The 22555-nt window shown below is 46.2% G+C and overlaps 1 protein-coding gene across 1 annotated transcript; it reads right to left on the bottom strand.

Moving 5' to 3' along the window:
• Positions 1-289: 289 nt before the first annotated feature.
• On the bottom strand, positions 290-16769 carry LOC126518999 (vacuolar protein sorting-associated protein 4-like). The gene is made up of 2 exons (XM_050168611.3): positions 16267-16769; positions 290-1284 (listed from the first exon to the last, which is right to left on the bottom strand). The coding sequence occupies exons 1-2, from the start codon at positions 16549-16551 to the stop codon at positions 412-414; spliced, it is 1158 nt and encodes a 385-aa protein (XP_050024568.1). The 5' UTR covers positions 16552-16769; the 3' UTR covers positions 290-411.
• Between the last annotated feature and the right edge of the window lie 5786 nt (positions 16770-22555).

A 22555-nucleotide genomic window follows, 5' to 3' on the forward strand; every position in this document is an offset into this window, starting at 1 on the left:
GTGAAGAAACTACAACCGTGTAAACCTACATGTTACAGAAATACAAAGCTAAAGATCAATATACCCTGTGAACATCAAGTTACACCACTATGAAATGAAGTCCGGAGCCATTGACCAAATAAAGGGCAGATATTTAGGTTCCCCTTGACAGGCCCGATGAGAGAAGTAATTTAGGTCATCTTCATCTAAGGCGTTCCAGGATATCACAAGTTTTTACTATAACCGGGTTTGCGAACACTTCTTCGAACTTGTAAGCACTAAGATGTAAATGCCAGCAGGCCCAAGAAAATTAGAGATATGTACGCTGAATTTTACTGCGACACTTTTTTTTGTAAATTTCGTTTCCCCCTTTTGTCTCACAACATAGGTGGCGCTGCTAGTCTTTATTCAGCGAGAGCAGATGGCCTCCTCCTAATTTGCCGTGGGGTTGGCGGCGATGAACTCCTGGTGCTTGGGCTCGTCCTCTTCGGCTAGGTCGGCCTTGATGATCGCAGAAACTTTGTCCATGTCCTCCTTGACCATGTGACTCAGCCGCTCGGCGTCTTCTTTCATTGTGATGGCTTCGACGTTGTTGAAGTTGCGTGCCAGCGCATAGCGGATGATTCGCAGTATCTGGTAGCGCGAGAAGCGAACCGTGTTCTTGGCCAGGTGCTCGATGTCGCCGTCCTTGTAGGTGGGCACACGAATCTTGCCCAGCTCCGCCTTGATGATCGCCTTGCGCGCCTCCTCGTTCTCCGGGATGGGAATGTTGATTTTGGCCTCGAACGTTCCCTTCATGTCGTCCGTGATGAGCCATGGCCTGAAGGCCGTCGCGATCACGATCTCCTTGTATTCCTTCTTCTCAGCCAGGTCCTTCATGTAGTTAAGCAGTTCGGTCTTGACGGCATCTACGACGGGCTTCTTGACGTCCGGGTAATCCGACAGGTACATCTGGTCTAAACCGTCAAGAACCAGCACTCCCGTGTTGTGCTTCTTGTAGTTCCTCACGAGCATCTGCGCCATCTTGAGAGCGTTGTGCGTGATGCCGCCGTTGACGAACTGGTCCACATCGACGATGAAGATTGACTTTTCGGGGTACTTGACGTACAGAGACTTGGCCAAAAAAGATTTTCCCGTGCCGTGCGGGCCATGAAGTAGGATGGTCGATGCAGCCTTTGCCTTCGGGTCACTGAGGATCTGAGTGAGGACAAGCTTGATGGGGTCAATACCCTGGATGTCGTCGTTGAAGTTGAGCTTCTTACCAGAGGTGACAGTTCCAGCAGCGGTGCACCATGGAGGCAGGACCTTACAGAGGGAAAGGGAAATGCGCAGTTAGACAATTACTTAGCGTTTCAATAAAGTGGTCGCATTGCGTGGCCCTCTCAAGAAAAACCTATTGTGATGGCTTAAATACCTTCTCTATATAAAGTAGCTTCTTTAAATAAGCACAATGAACTTGCACGTATATAGAGGCAATGACACATTATAAGGGGCATGTTTATGCCTTTGCGCCACTCTAAGATTTTCGCGAGCACAAAGTCAGAAGCATCCCTTGCAGATATGGCATGGCCTGTATGGCTCGAGTGGGCATTAAGAGGTTAAATAGCAAATGGTGACAGCACATTTGGGGTCGTCCACGTACCAAAAAGCCAAAGAACGCCCCCTTTTCATAGTTATCCGTTGTAACTATACTATGACAAAACTACATTTATTTTTATTCATTACATAACCCTCGGGGCCAGAAAGGTCGTTCCAGAAGGGGTAGATACAATAACCAATAAAAATACCACACGTGCAAAGAATTATTGGTAATTAGAGCTTAAACTCAGGATATATTAATTTATTTCAGTATGGAAAGATAATTGATCCTCTATGCAGGCGATGGAGGGGGGAAGTCGGATACACTCACACTGGTATTTGGCGGAAAACAATCTGACAAAACGCTTGTGCGGCAGAAAGGAATAAACATTTTAGACCGATGACCAAGGCTTGGTGGTGTGCATGAAGGTTATGAAATGAATTCTTGTTTAAGTGAGTTATTTTGGTAAAGGATCTTTTGCAAGAGGCAGAGACGTGAAATCTTTCTTCGCAGCTGCATATTAATAGGTCCAAGGTCTGATTTTATTAAACTAACACTAGCTGTGACGGAATAATTTGAAAGGATGAAACTTGCTCACCTGTTCCGAACTCACTCAGTGGTATCTGCTACTAATTTTTTACCAGGGTCCCCAACTGACGAGGCGTTCTCTAGCCTGGGTCTATTTACTGTTTTGAAGAGCAGCAATCTTAAATGTGGTGGCGCCTTAGAAAAATTTCTGCGTATATAGCGAAGAGAGCTGCTTGCATTGTTAGTGATGTGTTCAATGGACGCATGCGACGAAAGCACAGCTGGATTGCGAGATATTTATAGGAATTCATGTGCTCACGGTTGGTTTCATGGATAATATAGCCGAAAACAGTAGGGGAGTTTGAGTGAGGAAAGTCGGACGTAGTTTTGCATTTAGTGGAATTAAAGCCATCAGCCATTGTGAGCACCACCTTGAGATGTTATCTAAATCTGACTGAAGAATAGGTTGATGACTCTGATTAGTTATTTCACTGTGTAGAACGCCTTTCCTTTATCTGGTGAAGCGGATTCGGCCAAGGCGGGCCCTGAACAAAGTTCTGCAATTTGATACGTCTTCATAAACGGTCCAAAATGAAATATTACGATTTCATTTTACCCTTTCGCGTTCAGCTTCCACACCAGCCTTTTAGTTCAATTTTACATATCAATGTTCGCTCCGGTAATAATAAAGAAGAGCAGATAACAGAACTGCTGAGCGAATTCAGTTTTCATTTTAATATTATTATGCTAACGGAAACATGGTTCAATAGCGACAGCAGCGCACTAGGCCTGAATGGATACAGCAATTATTTCAATCACCGGCTAAGCAGGCGCGGTGGCGGTGTTGCCGCATACATTGAAACACAGCGCAATTGCGTTACTGTTCCGGAGTTCTGCATTTCAACGAGTGATTATGAGATGTTAACCTTGAAATGCAACTTAGAAATAATAACGGTAATATACCGGCCTCCCAATGGCATTACTTCAAGTTTCACAGACTTCTTTGAAACATCTTTAGACTACGTTAGCGCAAATAATTTTCGCCTCATCTGTGGAGGAGATTTCAATGTAGATGTCACAGGGGATAGCACCTTAACCCAACGTTTTATTACCCTTCAGTCGACTGGTTTTATGAATTTAATCAACACACCTACACGTGTTACACAGACTACTTTATGCTGTATTGATCTCCTGATTACCAACATTGAAACTATCGTCAACGAAGCTGGTACCATTGCCTCAGATATTAGTGATCACTGTCCTGTGTTTATGTTCTATTACACAGATTTGAAAAATTGTAGGCGTCCTGAAACGCCAATTTATGCTCAAGATATATCAAGTAGCGCTCTGGAAACATTCAAGTACAACATTAGTATTCACGATTGGTCCCACTTATACAGGATAAAAGACGCAGATGTTGCGTACACAAAGTTCATTTCCGAGTTCATAACAATGTACGGTTCACATTTTCCTTTCAAATAAATTACACTAAAAAAAATCTGAAAACCGTGGGTCACACCCGCACATAATAAAATGATAAAGAACAAGAATAAGCTTTACCACGCTTTTCTACGTACTCGGTCGCCAGAAATTTTGATTAGATTCAAGAGCGCACGAAACAAACTAAACGCTGAGCTTAGACACGCCTAGCGAACATATTATCAGCAAATATTTTCTCAACTTACAAGGAAACAGCCCGATGTAGTTTGGAAATTGATAAATGACGTTATGGGCCGCGGCAGAAAGAACGCGTCAGTAGGAAGAATAAACCATAAAGGAAGTGAGCTGTCGGGGAAAGCACTTGCTGACCATTTCCATAGTCATTTCACGAACATTGGAAAACCAGTAAATCAGATAGCGAATTCAGAAACGCCGATGAACACATGCGCCGACAGTGTTTTCCTTGAGCCTACCGACTAATTAGAGGTTTACAGGACATTCACGAACTTAAACAATAGCAAGGCCTTAGACACAGATAAACTTCAAATAAAACTAGTTAAGTATGTCATAGAATTCATAACTCCTGTGATTGCTCATATTTTTAACCTGTTTCTAGAAACTGGCGTCTATCCTGTTGAAGTGAAGAAAAGTAGGGTGAGCGTCTTATTCGAGGGCGGTGACAGAAACGACACAGGCAATTATTGGCCAGTCTCTGTCATTCCTGTCTTTTCCAAGGGAATAAAAAAGGTGATATTCACTCGTTTGTCTAAATTTTTCCATTGTAAGAATATTATATGTGACGCCCAATTCGGCTTCCGGAAAGGGCGATCAACAGAAACCACCCTGCTAACCATTAAAAAAATCATTCAAGACAACCTTTTCAATCTCGGCCTGTTTATCGATTTTAGTAAGGCATTTGACTGTCTGAACCATAATATTTTAATTTACAAGCTTTCACTTAGTGGAATCCGCGGAACACCTCTGACTCCAATGAAGTCTTACTTAAAAAACAGCAAGCAGGCAGTATATATAGATAATCAACAAGCCGTTTTCTTACCAGTGCAAAACGGTGTACCACAAGGCAGTGTGTTAGGGCCTTTGCTTTTCAATATATATATATTAATGATTATGATATTAGCCATATTAATTTGATGATATTTATGATTATCGCATCCATGACATAGCTTGTAAAAACGTCGCCTATTAAAAGATTACCCTTTAGTTTTCAATTTTCCCAAACAAATCTACACTTTTTATCTTTTCTTTTCCGACAGGAAACGTTACGAGACAGTGATCACTAAATGATACTGGTTGAACCCCATACTCTTCGATCAACGTCACTAAATTTGTAGATAAATAGGCGCGATACAACCCAGCGTGGCTATGACCTTGAAAATTGGTAAAGCGAATGTCAGTCCCAAACCCACAACATCCACCGACGTCTTCTAAACAATGCTGAATGATGAGATAATTAAGGAAATAACCCTGACATCCCTATAAGGGGTCGAGCTGGTTTTGTCATTTGCCATGCATACACAATTGAAATCAACAGAACTGCTTGATGGCCTAGTTGGTGCTTGCTAAAAGACATGTTTTTTGCCGCAATTGAACACACACAAAAAGAAGACATAAAGAACACGGGCGGCACTTCCAACTGCTTTAATTTGGGCTGTGACCTATCAATATATATACACATACACGCATGCGCTGGCTGTTCATAGATCTAAGTTACCCAGCGGTCAAACAATCTAGTTTCCGATTTTCCAATTCACGCAGATCTGTGAACAGCCAGCGCGTGCGTGTATGTGTATATATCTTCATGGGTGACAGCCCAAATTAAATCAGTTGGAAGTGCCGCCCGTGTTGCCTTTATCTGTCTTCTTTTTGTGTGGGTTCAATTGCGGCAAAAAACATGTCTTTTAACAATTGAAGTCACCGATCACAATTACAAATACATCCGTAGCACAGTAGTTACTGATAGTTTCAAGCATGTGTTTTTTCTCTTCTGCATTTGAATATGCATAAACACATATTATGCGCCAATGGCATTTAACATCACATCACAAACAATGAAGTGCTCGAAATTACATGACACTTTTTTCTAGGAATGCACCCAATGCCCTACGGGTCATCAGCACACACCATGCCGACTTGTCCACTGCTTGACAGACACATACCTCGAACCTATTGGTAAAGAGGCGCACCATGCTATCTGTCTGTTCTTGACTCTCTATTATAGTTTCGCGAATTGCGGCAACTTGCTTAGTAACTCAGGGGACCAACTGCAATGCATGCTCACTGATCTGGAGAGGCAGAGCAGAAGGGTGGGACTAAAAATGAATCTGCAGAAAACTAAAGTAATGTTTAACAGTCTCGGAAGGGAACAGCAGTTTACGATAGGTAGCGAGGCACTGGAAGTGGTAAGAGAATACATCTACTTAGGACAGGTAGTGACTGCTGATCCAGATCATGAGAGTGAAATAATCAGAAGAATAAGAATGGGCTGGGGTGCGTTTGGCAGGCATTCGCAGATCATGAACAGGAGGTTGCCATTATCCCTCAAGAGAAAAGTGTATAACAGCTGTGTCTTACCAGTACTCACGTACGGGGCAGAAACCTGGAGGCTTACGAAAAGGGTTCTACTTAAATTGAGGACGACGCAACGAGCTATGGAAAGAAGAATGATAGGTGTAACGTTAAGGGATAAGAAAAGAGCAGATTGGGTGAGGAAACAAACGCGCGTTAATGACATCTTAGTTGAAATCAAGAAAAAGAAATGGGCATGGGCAGGACATGTAATGAGGAGGGAAGATAACCGATGGTCATTAAGGGTTACGGACTGGATTCCGAGGGAAGGGAAGCGTAGCAGGGGGCGACAGAAAGTTAGGTGGGCAGATGAGATTAGGAAGTTTGGAGGGTCAACATGGCCACAATTAGTACATGAACGGGGTAGTTGGAGAAGTATGGGAGAGGCCTTTGCCCTGCAGTGGGCGTAATCAGGCTGATGATGATGATGATGATGATGAATTGCGGCAACGTCCAAGTCTTTTTCGGTAATTAACCTGTAAAGCTGATTTTGCCTCCACCTTGAGGCCAGCCCTCTGATGTTTAATGTCGCCACAAACATGTGCTTTTCAAAGTCAGCCATAGTTAGTTTCGTTATTGTTACCAGACAAACAGTATGGTGCCCACCTTAACAAGAACGCTAGCATCCCACATGGTGCTGATGAAACAGCCTTTGCGATTTCTCAGTGGCGTCGCGGGGAAGCCACCACGAGCGTTGCGTTCTGGTGACACGCTTTTTTTTCCCAGCGATCCGCCGCTGTCACTCCGGCTGACGCAGTTGCTGCTGCGGAGGAACACTCGTTGCGTCGTTGTGGCGGCGCTTAGGAGGCGTGCTTTCCAGGTCCATCCACACTGCACCGCCACCCTCCCAACTTGTCGCCATGCCGCCCACCTTCTCAGCTGTGTGTGTAGTGATTATTAGGTGAAGGGAAGAGAGAAGTGCAGTGCCGTAACTGTCTCTCAAAGGAGGACACCTCAACAGCACTGCACAGGGTAGGGGAAGTGGGGAGAAAAAGATTAGAGAGAATGAAAGAGGGCGGAAAAAAAAAAGACAAGAGGGTTGAAAAAGAAGAAGAAGCAATGCGGGGCTTATAGCCGCGCTCTCAGTTGTGTGTCGACAAAAAAGTCGAGAAGGGCAGTAAACGCTCTCTTGGCGATGGAGGCGTGGGCTGCGGGAAATAGGAGTTCTGTCTCCGTGTTACAGGGTAGACCCACTCGACGATAGGATGTACAAAGCGCGGTGCGCCCAGCGTCGAACGATGGGCATCGCAGCAGGAGATGTGCGAGAGTCTCATCCTCGCCGCATTCCGCACATGCGGGGCTGCCAGTTCCGCGCAGTCTGTGCGATCGGGCGGCGGTGCTGTAGCAGCCGACGCGGAGACGGAGAAGAAAGGAGCTGTCCCAGCGGGAGAGGCCGGCGCGGGGGAGGAGGCGAGGGGGTGTCCCCGCCGCAACACGTGAGTCAGGGTGATGCGCGCGGAGGGTGCGCGTGATAGTTGTCCTGGCCACGTCGAAGCGGGAGACAGAGGTTCTCAGCTTCTGCTGTCGTTGTTCCTATTCATCATCATCATCATCAGCCTGGTTACGCCCACTGCAGGGCAAAGGCCTCTCCCATACTTCTCCAACAACCCCGGTCATGTACTAATTGCGGCCATGCCGTCCCTGCAAACTTCTTAATCTCATCCGCCCACCTAACTTTCTGCCGCCCCCTGCTACGCTTCCCTTCCCTTGGGATCCAGTCCGTAACCCTTAATGACCATCGGTTATCTTCCCTCCTCATTACATGTCCTGCCCATGCCCATTTCTTTTTCTTGATTTCAACTAAGATGTCATTAACTCGCGTTTGTTCCCTCACCCAATCTGCTCTTTTCTTATCCCTTAACGTTACACCTATCATTCTTCTTTCCATAGCTCGTTGCGTCGTCCTCAATTTGAGTAGAACCCTTTTCGTAAGCCTCCAGGTTTCTGCCCCGTAGGTGAGTACTGGTAAGACACAGCTATTATACACTTTTCTCTTGAGGGATAATGGCAACCTGCTGTTCATGATTTGAGAATGCCTGCCAAACGCACCCCAGCCCATTCTTATTCTTCTGATTACTTCCGTCTCATGATCCGGATCCGCCGTCACTACCTGCCCTAAGTAGATGTATTCCCTTACGACTTCCAGTGCCTCGCTGCCTATTGTAAATTGCTGTTCTCTTCCGAGACTGTTAAACATTACTTTAGTTTTCTGCAGATTAATTTTTAGACCCACTCTTCTGCTTTGCCTCTCCAGGTCAGTGAGCATGCATTGCAATTGGTCCCCTGAGTTACTAAGCAAGGCAATATCATCAGCGAATCGCAAGTTACTAAGGTATTCTCCATTAATTTTTATCCCCAATTCTTCCCAATCCAGGTCTCTGAATACCTCCTGTAAACACGCTGTGAATAGCATTGGAGAGATCGTATCTCCCTGCCTGACGCCTTTCTTTATTGGGATTTTGTTGCTTTCTTTATGGAGGACTACGGTGGCTGTGGAGCCGCTATAGATATTTTTCAGTATTTTTACATACGGCTCGTCTACACCCTGATTCCTTAATGCCTCCATGACTGCTGAGGTTTCGACAGAATCAAACGCTTTCTCATAATCAATGAAAGCTATATACAAGGGTTGGTTATATTCCGCACATTTCTCTATCACCTGATTGATAGTGTGAATATGATCTATTGTTGAGTAGCCTTTACGGAATCCTGCCTGGTCCTTTGCTTGACCGAAGTCTAAGGTGTTCCTGATTCTATTTGCGATTACCTTAGTAAATATTTTGTAGGCAACGGACAGTAAGCTGATCGGTCTATAATTTTTCAAGTCTTTGGCGTCCCCTTTCTTATGGATTAGGATTATGTTAGCGTTCTTCCAAGATTCCGGTACGCTCGACGTCATGAGGCATTGCGTATACAGGGTGGCCAGTTTCTCTAGAACAATCTGCCCGCCATCCTTCAACAAATCTGCTGTTACCTGATCCTCCCCAGCTGCCTTCCCCCTTTGCATTTCTCCCAAGGCTTTCTTTACTTCTTCCGGCGTTACCTTTGGCACTTCGAATTCCTCTAGACTATTTTCTCTTCCATTATCGTCGTGGGTGCCACTGGTACTGTATAAATCTCTATAGAACTCCTCAGCCACTTGAACTATCTCATCCATATTAGTAATGATATTGCCGGCTTTGTCTCTTAACGCATACATCTGATTCTTGCCAATTCCTAGTTTCTTCTTCACTGTTTTTAGGCTTCCGCCGTTCCTGAGAGCATGTTCAATTCTATCCATATTATACTTCCTTATGTCAGCTGTCTTACGCTTGTTGATTAACTTCGAAAGTTCTGCCAGTTCTATTCTAGCTGTAGGGTTAGAGGCTTTCATACATTGGCGTTTCTTGATCAGATCTTTCGTCGCCTGCGATAGTTTACTGGTATCCTGCCTAATCGAGTTACCACCGACTTCTATTGCACACTCCTTAATGATGCCCACAAGATTGCCGTTCATTGCTTCAACACTAAGGTCCTCTTCCTGAGTTAAAGCCGAATACCTGTTCTGTAGCTTGATCTGGAATTCCTCTATTTTCCCTCTTACCGCTAACTCATTGATCGGCTTCTTATGTACCAGTTTCTTCCGTTCCCTCCTCAGGTCTAGGCTAATTCGAGTTCTTACCATCCTGTGGTCACTGCAGCGTACCTTGCCGAGCACGTCCACATCTTGTATGATGCCAGGGTTAGCGCAGAGTATGAAGTCTATTTCATTTCTAGTCTCGCCGTTCGGGCTCCTCCACGTCCACTTTCGGCTATCCCGCTTGCGGAAGAAAGTATTCATTATCCTCATATTATTCTGTTCCGCAAACTCGACTAATAACTCCCCCCTGCTATTCCTAGTGCCTATGCCATATTCCCCCACTGCCTTGTCTCCAGCCTGCTTCTTGCCTACCTTGGCATTAAAGTCGCCCATTAGTATAGTGTATTTAGTTTTCACTCTACCTATCGCCGATTCCACGTCTTCATAGAAGCATTCGACTTCCTGGTCATCATGACTGGATGTAGGGGCGTAGACCTGCACAATCTTCATTTTGTACCTCTTATTAAGTTTAACAACAAGACCTGCCACCCTCTCGTTAATGCTATAGAATTCCTGTATGTTACCAGCTATATTCTTATTAATCAGGAATCCGACTCCTAGTTCTCTTCTTTCCTCTAGGCCGCGGTAGCACAGGACGTGCCCGCTTTTTAGCACTGTATATGCTTCTTTTGGCCTCCTAACTTCACTGAGCCCTATTATATCCCATTTACTGCCCTCTAATTCCTCCAATAGCACTGCTAGACTCGCCTCACTAGATAACGTTCTAGCGTTAAACGTTGCCAGGTTCATATTCCAATGGCGGCCTGTCCGGAGCCAGTGATTCTTAGCACCCTCTGCAGCGTCGCAGGTCTGACCGCCGCCGTGGTCAGTAGCTTCGCAGCTGCTGGGGACTGAGGGCCGGGGTTTGATTGTTGTGTTCATATAGGAGGTTGTGGCCAAGTACTGCACCAGGGTGGCCAATCCTGCTCTGGTGAGGGAGTGCGTTACCGGTTCTGGTCACCGGGATCAGGCCACACTCCAGGCCTGTTTGTGCAATTTTATCAACACGCGGTTTTTTTTTTTCTTTTTTTTTTTTTTTTTTTTAATCCGGTGGAAAATTGCCGGCACCGGGATTCGAACCACGGACCTCTTGCACGCGAGGCGGGTGTTCTACCTCTACGCCACCGCTGCCGTTGTTCCTATTGAAGCAGTGGAATCATCAGCTCGCGTCTGTACGCGACCACACCCCTTCTTGCTAGAGGCAACGCCACCGTCCTTCGTCTCTGTCCCTGTACTCACTGACCCTTCCTCGGTTGAAGCAGATAGAGACGCTGGGTTGGTCACTTTATTTCGCGCCACTTGTATAAGCTGCGTCTCCCTCTGTCACATGTGTCGGAGGCAGCGTTCGCGGCAGCGTTTTCCGCTTCATCCTCGGCCATTATGAACTCGCTGTTTTCTGCCATTTTTCGAAAAGCGACTCGAGCATAGCACCTTGCACATTCCGCCTCTTCGTGCGTCCATAAGCATGGCACTCGTTGCATCTCGGCAACGAGTGCCATGCTCGGCTTGGCACAGTGACGAGTACTGTTCCGTTTCCGAGGCGCAATAGGTGTGGGACGCGTTCAAGGCTTACCCCACCACGGAGAATAAGATGCACGATACGCGTTGTTGTGTCAGCGTTGTCGAAGCCACCTGGCTTCCACTTGTCGCCAGTGATCTCCTCCACGTCCCCGTACTCTGCGAAAGTCCGTCTCACTGCGTCGTAGCTCACGTTGACCGCGCACCAGTGCACTTTCAGGCGCACTTCCTGCCTCGGGGGGTCGATAACGACACACATTCTACCTTTTACAAGGAAAGGCTTTGTTTCTAGCAACTTCTTTTTCGCTGTTTTAGTACGGAAATCCGTTAGCCAGACGTGTGACATCTGGGAAGCCCCTTTGCCATCAACGAACCTGGTCAATAATGCAAGCGTCCCTCATTGGTTGACTAAAGACATCTATGTTGTACGGGCGTCCTGTGATGTCGCAATGTAGGACAGCCATTGCATTCAGTCCTTCTCCGCTGGGCATGGGTGGCAAAACAATCCAGTAGTGCTTTGGCACATCGTACAACTATGATCCGCGGCCAGCGTCGGCCGTTGTGGCAGCTCGCAAAAAACCTGTAGCCCTCCTGCGTCCGCTCGCGTCGGTGACCAGAAGCAGAATCATATGAGCCACGGACAATAAGCGATGTGAAACGCCCTAATCATTTATCGCGGGCATGCCGGTGCCTTGAGACGCTCGGCGTGTTTCGATTAGGGAACGTCGACAAGTTCAATCGTTGCAATAAGTAGCGATTGCGCGTATTTCGCGGCGTCTTCTGCGCTTCGACGAGTATAGATTGCTCTGAAACTTACAACAAGGAGGTTTATGTAGCGTATTATACAAAGCCACAAGAACATCTGAAACCACAAGCACGAAGATCAGAGAAAACCACGTACTTCCCATCTTTCCCAAGGTAGAACAACAACTTCAGGGCCAGAGTTCCTTCTAGTAAATTGTAGGAAGCTCTATGTTGAAAGCGGGCTGCAACGTGGCCATAGTGCGCGCCCGCGCGGGCCTTATCTTCAAAGTGAGCTGCGATGTTTCCAGGGTGCGCGTAGCGCCGGTAGCTTCGTATGCGCTGCTCATTAGACTTTTCGTTCGCGTTAAAGCGACGGTTGTACAAAGGTCTATTCGATCGCTGCTGCTGCCACGATTCCTCACTCCAGCATCTCGACAGCGAGTTTCAGCGCTCGTCGAGCGAGATGGGTTCATGTTTACCAGGGCGCACGTGACACCGCACTGGTTAATTTAGTTAAAGCTCGCTGGCGGGCTAGTTGGTTTCAATCCGTCATAGAATGTGTAAGCGCGACTGAACAGGGACGTAGAAAGAAACAGACACAGATACAGCTGTCTTAGTGCGTCGGTTTGTTTCTTCATCCTCGTTCAGTTGCGCTTACACGTTATATCATTGTTACTTGAGTTAGTAAGCGAATATTTACAAGTTTACACGGCCGATAAAACTACTATGCTTACTTGTATACGTGTCTACTAATTTGCTGTCGCAATCGGTGCTTCGCCTTTCGGGCCAAACTGCGAGTTTTCTATTTCAACAGTGCTCCACAATTAGGATGCGTTAATAGAAAGAAGTGAGCGTAGGTTGGTATATAATAAAGAGCGTCCTTCTCTTCTTCTAACGCGGTACGATAGGCATGCAACGCATTAAAATGATCTTTCCAACGTGTAGATGACAGACTGCATTTTGCATGACGGAAAAGGCATTGTTTTTCTTGTGAGACAGTCTTTTTAATGTCGTGAAAAACCAAGGAGAGTGTTCTTTCCTGCGAAGTCTTCGCAGTGGCAGATATATAGCGACAAGTGAGGTGGCTTTGTTTTTAAACAAGTTACTACGGTATGGCTCAAAAATTCTGGTATACAGTCGCCAATAAATGCCGTAAACTCATGAGTAATTGCAGCGTAACCGCTGCTCGCATAACCTCTGATAAAGTTTGCTTTGCTCTGGCTGGCTGGCTCGCCCGTTATCGAGAGTAGGCGTAAGCATGAAATGTCTACCGGCAAAGCAGATTTGTTCGAGATGATAGTATGCCCAATCTTAAAATGGGTGTAGTGCACGTTCGCAACGGCACACCCCACCTCATCACACCATACTCAGCACTGGTCCATATTATTGCTGCCCAGCTAGGAGAAGAGAACCGGCTGGAGGCAGCACGACAGGCAGCTAAAGACGCCAGGGGTACAGAGCGCACTGCCCAGCTAAAAAAACAAAAGCACCTGAAAATGGCGCCATCTGTCAAGGCGATGCAAAACCCGCGCGGCCGAACTCACAGACCACCGGCGCTCAAAAGAGCACATGCAGCCCCTCCTCAACGCCATAAGATGACAATGACGTGTACGGCGCCCTGTATCTCCCTTTTGAACGCCGCCCTGTTGAGAATCACAAATAAAACTTCAGCGCACCAGAAGTTACAGTTTGAGTGGTATTGTGAACAAACATTAGGAAGAACTCGGAATCGAAATCTTTTTGACTTTTGTGGGCAGTAACTAGCGCATGTAATGCTGTCCTGTACAATGGGTTGGGGGCCAAAGACAGCATTTTCTTGAGTTTTGACTGGATGCTCGGATGATCTCGTTTTGTTCCCGCAACTTGCCCGGATGACAGCTCAGGCTTTAGGATCAAGGTCACTTGAAAGTCACCGACAACGGGAGCCAAAAGCATTTCATGCCTAAAAGCAGCGATCGCGTTAAAGAATGTACTAAGTTAGGTTCTGTGACAAGGATCAATTCAAAAACGTTAGATGAAGTACCAGTCCTAGTAGGCCCAGATGTAAGTTGCGTAAGATTAAAGTCTAAGTAGAAGTTATTAAAAGATTGAGTTGGCGGTCCTACCGACAATGAAGGGTGACAGCAAAGTCCACTTTATTTTAGGGAAATTAAAGTCACCTAAAAGCAATAAAGGTGAGCGTGGAAATAATGAGAGGAGAAAATTCTGAGTGTCATGCAGTTTATCAAAAAAAAAAATAAAGTAGGTGGTGCAATTGGCAGCGGATAACACGCACAGAGCAACGTTTTTGTTGGCTTGCAACAACACGAACACAAACCAAGTCAAAAGACGTCCAAAGTGAAATCATATTGGACACTATATTGTCGGCGACGGCAATTGAAAGATCGCCACCTGGTTTTAGGTCGCGGTCATGATGGTCAAGATGGTCATGTTAGAGCTTCACCTTTAATAACTGCTTTTCGTGCATTCGATGTAATAAAAATGATAAATCATGACAAGGTTGACTGCGCTGCCGGTGCCTAATTTCTGCTGAGCAAAAGGCGCATAAGAACGGCGGTTTTTAGCCGCAGACGATAATTCGACATTACTGGGAACATTGACCAATTGCACTTGACAGACACTGTCGGTAACAGGGTACTAAATCTAACATATTCATATACAGCTTGTCGTACTTCGCAGTAAAAAGTTGGCCGCTTTCCTTGCCAAATCCGCGCAGTTTAGTTTTGACAGCTCTTGCTGCCTTACAAAAATATTCACTTACCAAAACTTATGAATGACAAAAAGTCCCCGATGCTTGTTCAGCTTGCTTACGAGTTAACAGCGCCGGCATGCGTGTCTTCTATGTGCCTGTCTTTGTCTGCGTGTTTCTGTACGCTTGTAGTTATGAAGAGCCAGCAATTCCAACTCGAAATGCTGCTTAATCAATTTACTTAAGAAACTTTAGCAACATTATTAGCCATTCATAAGTAGGCAAGAAACAATGACATGAAAGACTGCAAAGTGGTAATTATTTGTTGTTAATAACTGAAATAAATAAATTATGAATAAACAGAAATAAAAGTGGGTTAAAAAACAAACTTGTCCACAGCTTGGAAACAAACCCACATAGCCGCATTAGGTGCGCAATGTTCTTACGAATTTATTCATTACTTATTTATCACATAATTATTTATCAGTTCTTTAATTCAAATAAAAGTACAAGTGTTTTCCTCTAAACTCTCCTTGGTGTATTTGTTTATTGGCTGGCTATGATATGAATAATAAAAATGGCGCAGCTCGGTTTCCTTTCTTCTTGTTCATTACACAGCGAGGGTCCAAAATTCAGCAGTATTGAAACTTTAAGGTAGCATGTATGATTTCATTGAGCAGTTGCCTTCTCCCGAAAAATTCACGCACACGTGTTGCCCAAGGTAGATTGCATGTTCTTCATTGACTGCCATGGCCGTTAGTGGTGGCGCTGGCAAAGACTCGCAGTGTTATTCCTAGTACACAGACATAAATACCCCAGAAAGTTGATGGGAAGACGGCGCGGCAGTAGCTAGATTGGTTAGAGCATCGCAAGTGTAATGCAAAGACGCGGTGCCGTGCCCCACCAGAGGCTACTTTTTTTTTTCATTCACTTTCTATAGCCATTCATTTATCATTTCTATAATTATATTAGCAACTACAAATACCTTCCCTTTCTGTACTCCCTGTCTATGTTTGTTGCCATAGGTTATGACTATATATACATGAGGATTAGGAGTTTCTGGCAAGTGAACATATATTTGAACAAATCCACGTCTTTTTGTGATATGTTTGCTGAATTGGTTATGACTTAAAACTTCCGATTTTGATATATGTATATCGAAAGCGTGGAAATGGCTGCCGCGACATGAGCGATTGTTCGAGGCACCTGTGAACGCGCGACGTGTTCTACGATATATGATTTCTCTACTCGCTTGCACAGTTGTCTCGCACTGGTGTCCCTATAGGCAGCTTAAGACAGCGACAAAATAAGCTGATCCTATACCTATTCAAAATAGAAAATTTCGTAACTCGAAGCACAAAGAAAGAGGAGTCCAACGCACGACATAGCTTTAGAAATGTTTCGAGCGTAGCGATCGTGTTTGTGTGCCTCCTCTTACTCTGAGCTTCGTCGCCTTTTCTTGCGCTGCAGTTGAAAATTGGCAATCGTCAGCTCCAGACAAGAGTGTCTCACGCTGTGCTACTGGATAGCAGGGGTCCCAACCACGTGCAAACGGTAAGGCCCCCAAACCGAACGCGAACCCACCTGCGAGAGCAGAGCGATTTGGTGGACCTTCTTCAGGTCGGGAATTCCCTCGCCGACCACCTCCTGCTCGGCATCGCCCGCGAACTCCTTGAGCTTCTGGGCCCTCTCGACGAACGGGGCGCACGTGTTGCGTATGAGCAGCGCGGCGTTCAGGTACGACTCCATGGCCTTGCGGTAGAGCCGGATGGCGTTGGCGAACTGCTTCTTGGCATCCTCGACGTTCGCCTGGTTGGACAGGTCGACGGCCGCCTTGATGTCGTTGATGAGCGTCACCGGAATCACCATGGCTAGCGGGTGACGCCGCTTCCCTGCTGTCCCTCGCTAGCTCGCCGGACCTCTAGGAAGGCGCGACAGGGGTGTGACGCCAGCCGATTCTCGAGCCACGCCGGCGCCCTTCCTGGCGGGACAGTCCGCCTGTCGCACTTCGTCGTTTTCCACGGGTCATGGCGTGCTTCAATGATGAGTCGTCCCGAGCTCCAAAAAGGACAGGAGTTCAATGGTAGGGGGAAATTCGGAAGAAGCCATCTCACGACGAATTACAAATTTTAAGTGTTTAGCGATCAAGTAATGTTGCGACACACACTACTGCCAATTGCTTCGCTTGTGTGTAGCTGACTAGATTATTGCTTGTTTGCTTGCTCGTCAATTGATGCCGGTTACCCACTACAGAGGATCGGCCAAGAAGCCGGTGTATAAGAATAGGTAGCCCGCGAGATAGTTTTAAAAAGAAAATAAGGCATAGCAGGGTAGCCATCATTCAAATGATAGAACACAGACTAACTATAGAGAGGAACCGAATGGAGAAGGAATAATATTTATATATAATATGACAAATTGGCCGTATTACATTGGCTTAATCCGAATAGACGATTCACAATTTTGTGACTTGTTGAGTATTCTCTTCAGAAAAATAACATCATATCCCACTGCGTAACAGAAACCCCCGAAAGAAATAATATTGTTCAAATTTAGCAGAATATGAAATTTACTATTAGTGTTATTATTTCGGCTAGTCGAAGCAGTGCAGTCATGATAGTCATTACACTACGCAAAACTAACAAAAAACCGCTACGAAGCTTATGGAGTTTACTGTTCGAGCAATATTTGTTCGTTCAGCGCATGTCCTGTGGATTTTTCTGTCTTGTGTTGCCATTATGTTTGTGCTGCTTTTGCCATGCTTTTGCCATGAGCTCGGAATCCCGCTATATATTCAAGGTCACGCAACACTAAGCTGATTCTTGATACAGTGTAGCGCAAGAGAGCAACCACAAAGTAGTTACACAAATGATACACGTCACAAATGCTGGCAGCATTAATCGATAAATTTGAGAGATGTGCTATGCATGCACCACTAACAGTGCGCGGACGGTAACGCTAAAGAGGGCTTTAATCAAAGTCAGCAATATCATTGGCAAGATTGTAAAAAACTATGCTGCACGCTATACATTACACCTCACACTTCCATTATTTTCATTTTTTTTGTGTGTAAAAGGCTTCCAAAAGTTCACATGGTGTTTTGTCGTTGCTTTTACCCAGGATCTTCACATCAGCGTTTGTGACGTGCGTCAGTGTGCCTTAGCTGCAGTTTTCACGTTGCACTGCATTACGTCATTAAGTAAGCACCAATATCCCAAAAACATAAGCTTCAACACCAAGCTGCAAGACCTGGTGGACTAGCCCACGTGCAGGCCTAGAACTGCCCGCTCCGTGGAGTAGCCTCACTTTTCCTTTGTCACGATTCACAGCTGTGTGCCTTCTAGCGTTCCACTTCGGGCGATATAGTAGGTGTGTCCTCAAATTGGGAAACATCTCCATTCGTGAATCTTCTCACTAAGCTAAGCCGCCACGAGCTTGGTATCCGGCTACTACTCTACATCACGAAATGAATGCATGAGGTAATTGAAACGAGAAAGAAATGTTATTTGTTGAGTTGGAATCAAGAGCCCGACGGCTACCATACTTCTACGATGCTCTACTTCTGCTCCACAAAATCCACGCAAAATAATAGTAATAATAAATCTCGCGCTATAACATAGCTCACAAAATAGTATTAGCAGGTGAGAGAGAATAAACTATATACAGTACAGCACCTGAATGAAACGAGTGTAGGTAATTCGTACGCTATGCAGTGGGTGATTGCAGATACCCTAAAAGAACTTGATGTAATAATTCTGCGGAAACCCGCAAGGTGGAGAGAAGTAATTAATAAAGGTAAAATCAGGCATCCACCCGTTCGTAGCAATTGCTACAAAAGAACCATATACGGGTTCCTCGAAAGAAAAGCTTCACAGTTGAAGAAAAATTCGTCCGGGTCCGGGACTCTAACACGGGACCACCGCCTTTCCGGGGCAGCTGCTCTACCATGTGAGCTAGCCAGGCGGCTAGCAGATGGTAGGGCGAAGTCGAATTTGTCGACAACACTAAGCAAAGGCAAGAGTTTGACGTAATAGTTCTGCGAGTCCTGGACCAGGAGAAATATTTCTTCGACTGTGAAGCTTTTCTTTAGAGGAACCCGTATGGGTTTCCTTCATAGCAATTGCTACGAATGCGTGGATGCCTGATTCCCCCCCCCCCCCCCCTAAAAGACTTACACATCCTTACTTACGTGGTTTTAAATTGTGACTTGAAAAGTGCCGTACATTGCGCCAAACATTCTACCCTAAAACAATAGACTCACTCGAACATAGACGCACACTGCGGTTGCGGTGAGCAAAACTTCAATGGCACCACGAACTTGCACTGTAATGGAACTGGCACAACTTGAGCACACGACTGCGGCCAAATGCGGAAAATGCAATAACGTCAATATAATGAAGTCAATCAAATTAGCGATTTGCTTCATTATATCGAAATTCCTTGTGTATTTGAAGCTGACTTTCTATGCTAATAAGTATAATTGCCGATGGATATTTATTGCACGAAAATGGCCGCAAAATTTTCCGTATCATTCGGCAGTCGGAAACGGGAAATTTGAAAGAAAGAAAAAGTCGCAGTGTCGTCCGAAATGCGAAACACCGAGTGCGATATCAAATTAGTAGAGAGGTAAAACAAGTCGCGCAAGTAGCTTTATCGGCCGTAGAAACTTCTAGACACTCGCTTACTAACCAAATTAACAAGCATGGTGTCCCGCCCGCACAGGCTACCTAAACAGCTGTCACTCGATGACCGCACACACACTGTCAGAACGCTGGCGTAAGAGCAGCGGCAGCAGCAAGCGAATTGACCTTCTTGCTGCATTTCGCTCCAACACGAATCAAGCGGCAAGAACAGCGTACATGAAGCTATGAGCCGTCGGCACACCCAGACTCTGTGCCCATCGGAGATCAATCACAGTGGCCCAAGCGGCCCTGCTCAGCCGAGTGGTCCACTCCCCCACCTCCTCCTCCCCCTGCACCTTGCGCTCGCGAGATTGAGTCACCATCCTTGGCTTACCCTCGCACACTTTCACTCGCACCCGCAGAAAATGGAGCGCGGCCACGATGTTATCGCATTTGGACTTTATACGGAGCATCACAACGACGCAGAAAGCGACAAAGAAGGCGGAAAGGCACCTGGAGTGTCCATATGCTTCGTATAACATTTATTTAAATTTGAGAGTCGCAGACGTAAGATATGGTTTTATGTCGTATCGACGATGTATTCACACCGACGATACGAAGCAAAGCCACGCTATTGCTTCCACTACACTCCCGTGGCTGATAGTGTTGCCAATAGTGGGACGACGCTATCACGACAAGCGCTGGCAGCGAGGAGCGAATGCTTCATCTGTCCCTCGTTGCAGCTCGTCTCGTAAACTCGAGATTGCGCAACCTCCATCAATAAACAAGTGGGAAGACAGCACGCATGACTTCACACCATCTCAGCTCACCCAGTCTTTGCACAAGCAGCGGATTACCTGTAAAGGAGGACGCGTGGACTGCGTATGTACCCAGACACGCTATAACCATGCCACAGACGCGCTAGGAATACGGACCCTAGAAAAGAAATTTGCTGGCGGTTTAGCTGAGGCTAAGCACGAACAATTGAGCGCTAGGACCGTTAACCCTAGTTTTGCATAGCTTCTCTTGGTTTATAATGGCTATGCGTAACTCGTTCCCTGCCGGTCTCCAATGAAAATCTTTGATGTCAACATGGGTTATTGGCAGGGGCGTAGCCAAGGGGAGGGGTGTGGGGCTTATGGGGCTTCAGCCTCTTCCGAATTTTTATCGTGCCATCCATGCACCGCCGACCAAAGAAACCTCCGGCGCCGGCAATCATTCTGGATGTCGTCTAGAATGTTATTTTCACGCTCGAAAAGACATTTCGCCGCGAACATTGCGCACTCGGGCTGGATTACGCGGCAACGCCCATGCACATGCACGAAGTTTCAAGGGCTTTTATTGGCGAACGGCTTCGTCGCGGTATCTCGCGGAGGCCACGGAATCTGCGGAGCGTATGGATGTCAATTTCGAAATTTATGGGTATAAAGTTTTCGTGAACTTTTGGTGTGGAAGGTGTATTGACATTTCCAAAGTTGTGCTTTAGATTATCGATTCCGCAACTGTGAGGGTTTAATGTTGTTATAAACGTTTGACGCCAAAGGTGCATTGACTTTTCTAAATTCGTACATCGGACAAGACAAATCAACACACTATCAGACAAGTTGACAAAGCACGCAGCGGGGTCCGCTGAGACGAAGCGTTGTGGTGGTGCATTTAGGCCGTCGTGTAAAAGAAAAAAATATCAACATTTTTTTCACCTACGCCAAAGCCTCCATGTCAAGGCACTAATGCCAGCAAAGGTGACTACGTTTTATTTGTTTTTCTACTTTGACTTTTATTCGCGAGGACACATTGAGCCTCTTTAATTTTATTTTTTTTTGTTCTCTCTACCCTACCCGCGGGCTGCCAGAGCCAGTCCGTGCGCATGTGTTTTTCTCGTGTTGCCCCTACCACCAAGCAGCGGACTTCCCTGGTCGAGTGGATTTTCGCCTGGCAAATTTTAGACGCTTTCTAGCTAGCGGACGAGAAAAAGAAACAATGGTGGCTCGCCACCATCACTGTGGGGACTAGAGAGATTGCAATGCGTTCGCTTAAGCGCAACCTCTCGGGAAAGTCTCGTCTCGCCGGTGTAGGATACCGAGCAGTATGCGTATGGTTCTTGGTGGACCAAGCCTCTCACGTTTTCTTTTTTTCAATATTCCTTCGGTAGCCACATTAGGTGCGCAAAGTAGGAATTCGATTGTGGCCATCGTGCTTTCCCTTGCGTTTTTTTTTTTCATTTTGGTACCTCCGCCCCCCAAAAGAAAAAAAGAAGACATTGTTGCTGTGCAACGACTTGTCTCAAGGTGAAAGTTCGATTCTGTTACTTCTTTTGCGGAAAGTAAAAGGCCACAGGACGCGTCAGTTGCCGGATACTCTTATTATATTTTTGCGATAGCAATATGGAGACTTCAGGCGTATTCCTGCCGTCGCCGTCGCCCTCATGTTCCGTATAAAGTCCAAGGGCGATAACATCTTCGCCGCGTGCCGCATGCTGTATGTGCGAGTGAAAGCGTAGGGGGGAGAGGGGAGGCATGGGTGAGTCGACGATGGTGGCTGAGTCTTATGTGCGTCGCCTTCCGTCGCGCGCGATACATTAGAGGGAGTACAGGGAGTGGGGGGGGGGGGGGGGGGGGGGGCTTTCGCCGTGTGGCTGCCGTGTACGTTAAACATTGTATTTCATTGGCCACTGTGAAGCGTTGGAGCAAACGGTTCAAAGAAGGACGTGACAGTTGCAAAGAGGATCCAAGACCGGGCCAAAACCACCGTGCAATCACCCCCAACGCAATTCCAAAGGTAGATGAGCTGATTAGACAATAACGGAGGATAAGCATCGATGAACTAGCAGGCCGTGTGAACATTAGTCACGGTTCGGTTCACGCCATAATTCCTGAACATCTTGGTTATTGGCTCTTGTGTGCGCAACGGATGCCCAAGACTTTGAACCACCGCCAGAAGACGGAGAAGTTCGGCGCTGCGTTGACTCATCTGATCCGGTATCACAATGATGGTGACGACTTATCTTCAGCAGTTGTCACCGTGGACGAATCATGGTGCCACTACTACGAGCCTGAAACATGTCGGCGAAGCTTACAGTTGAAACATTCCAATTCACCACCCCCAAATAAAAGCAAAGGCCATCAAGTCCGCCGGAGAGGTGTTGACTTTTTTTTTCGATCGTCAGGGGCTATTACTGACAGAATTTCCTAAATCTCTAGAGACTATGAATTGTTTCCGTTTTTATGAAACGCTGGATCGGCTGCGTCTCG

The sequence above is a fragment of the Dermacentor andersoni genome, chromosome 10 (genome assembly GCF_023375885.2).
Source record: "Dermacentor andersoni chromosome 10, qqDerAnde1_hic_scaffold, whole genome shotgun sequence".
In the NCBI taxonomy this organism is placed as follows: domain Eukaryota; kingdom Metazoa; phylum Arthropoda; class Arachnida; order Ixodida; family Ixodidae; genus Dermacentor; species Dermacentor andersoni.

Coding starts and splice junctions, on each gene's coding strand:
- LOC126518999 (XM_050168611.3), bottom strand. CDS start 16,551: ATGGTGATTCCGGTGACGCTCATCAACGACATCAAGGCGGCCGTCGAC. Junction 1,285..16,266: donor AAATCGCTCTGCTCTCGCAG/GTGGGTTCGCGT, acceptor TCCCTCTGTAAG/GTCCTGCCTCCATGGTGCAC.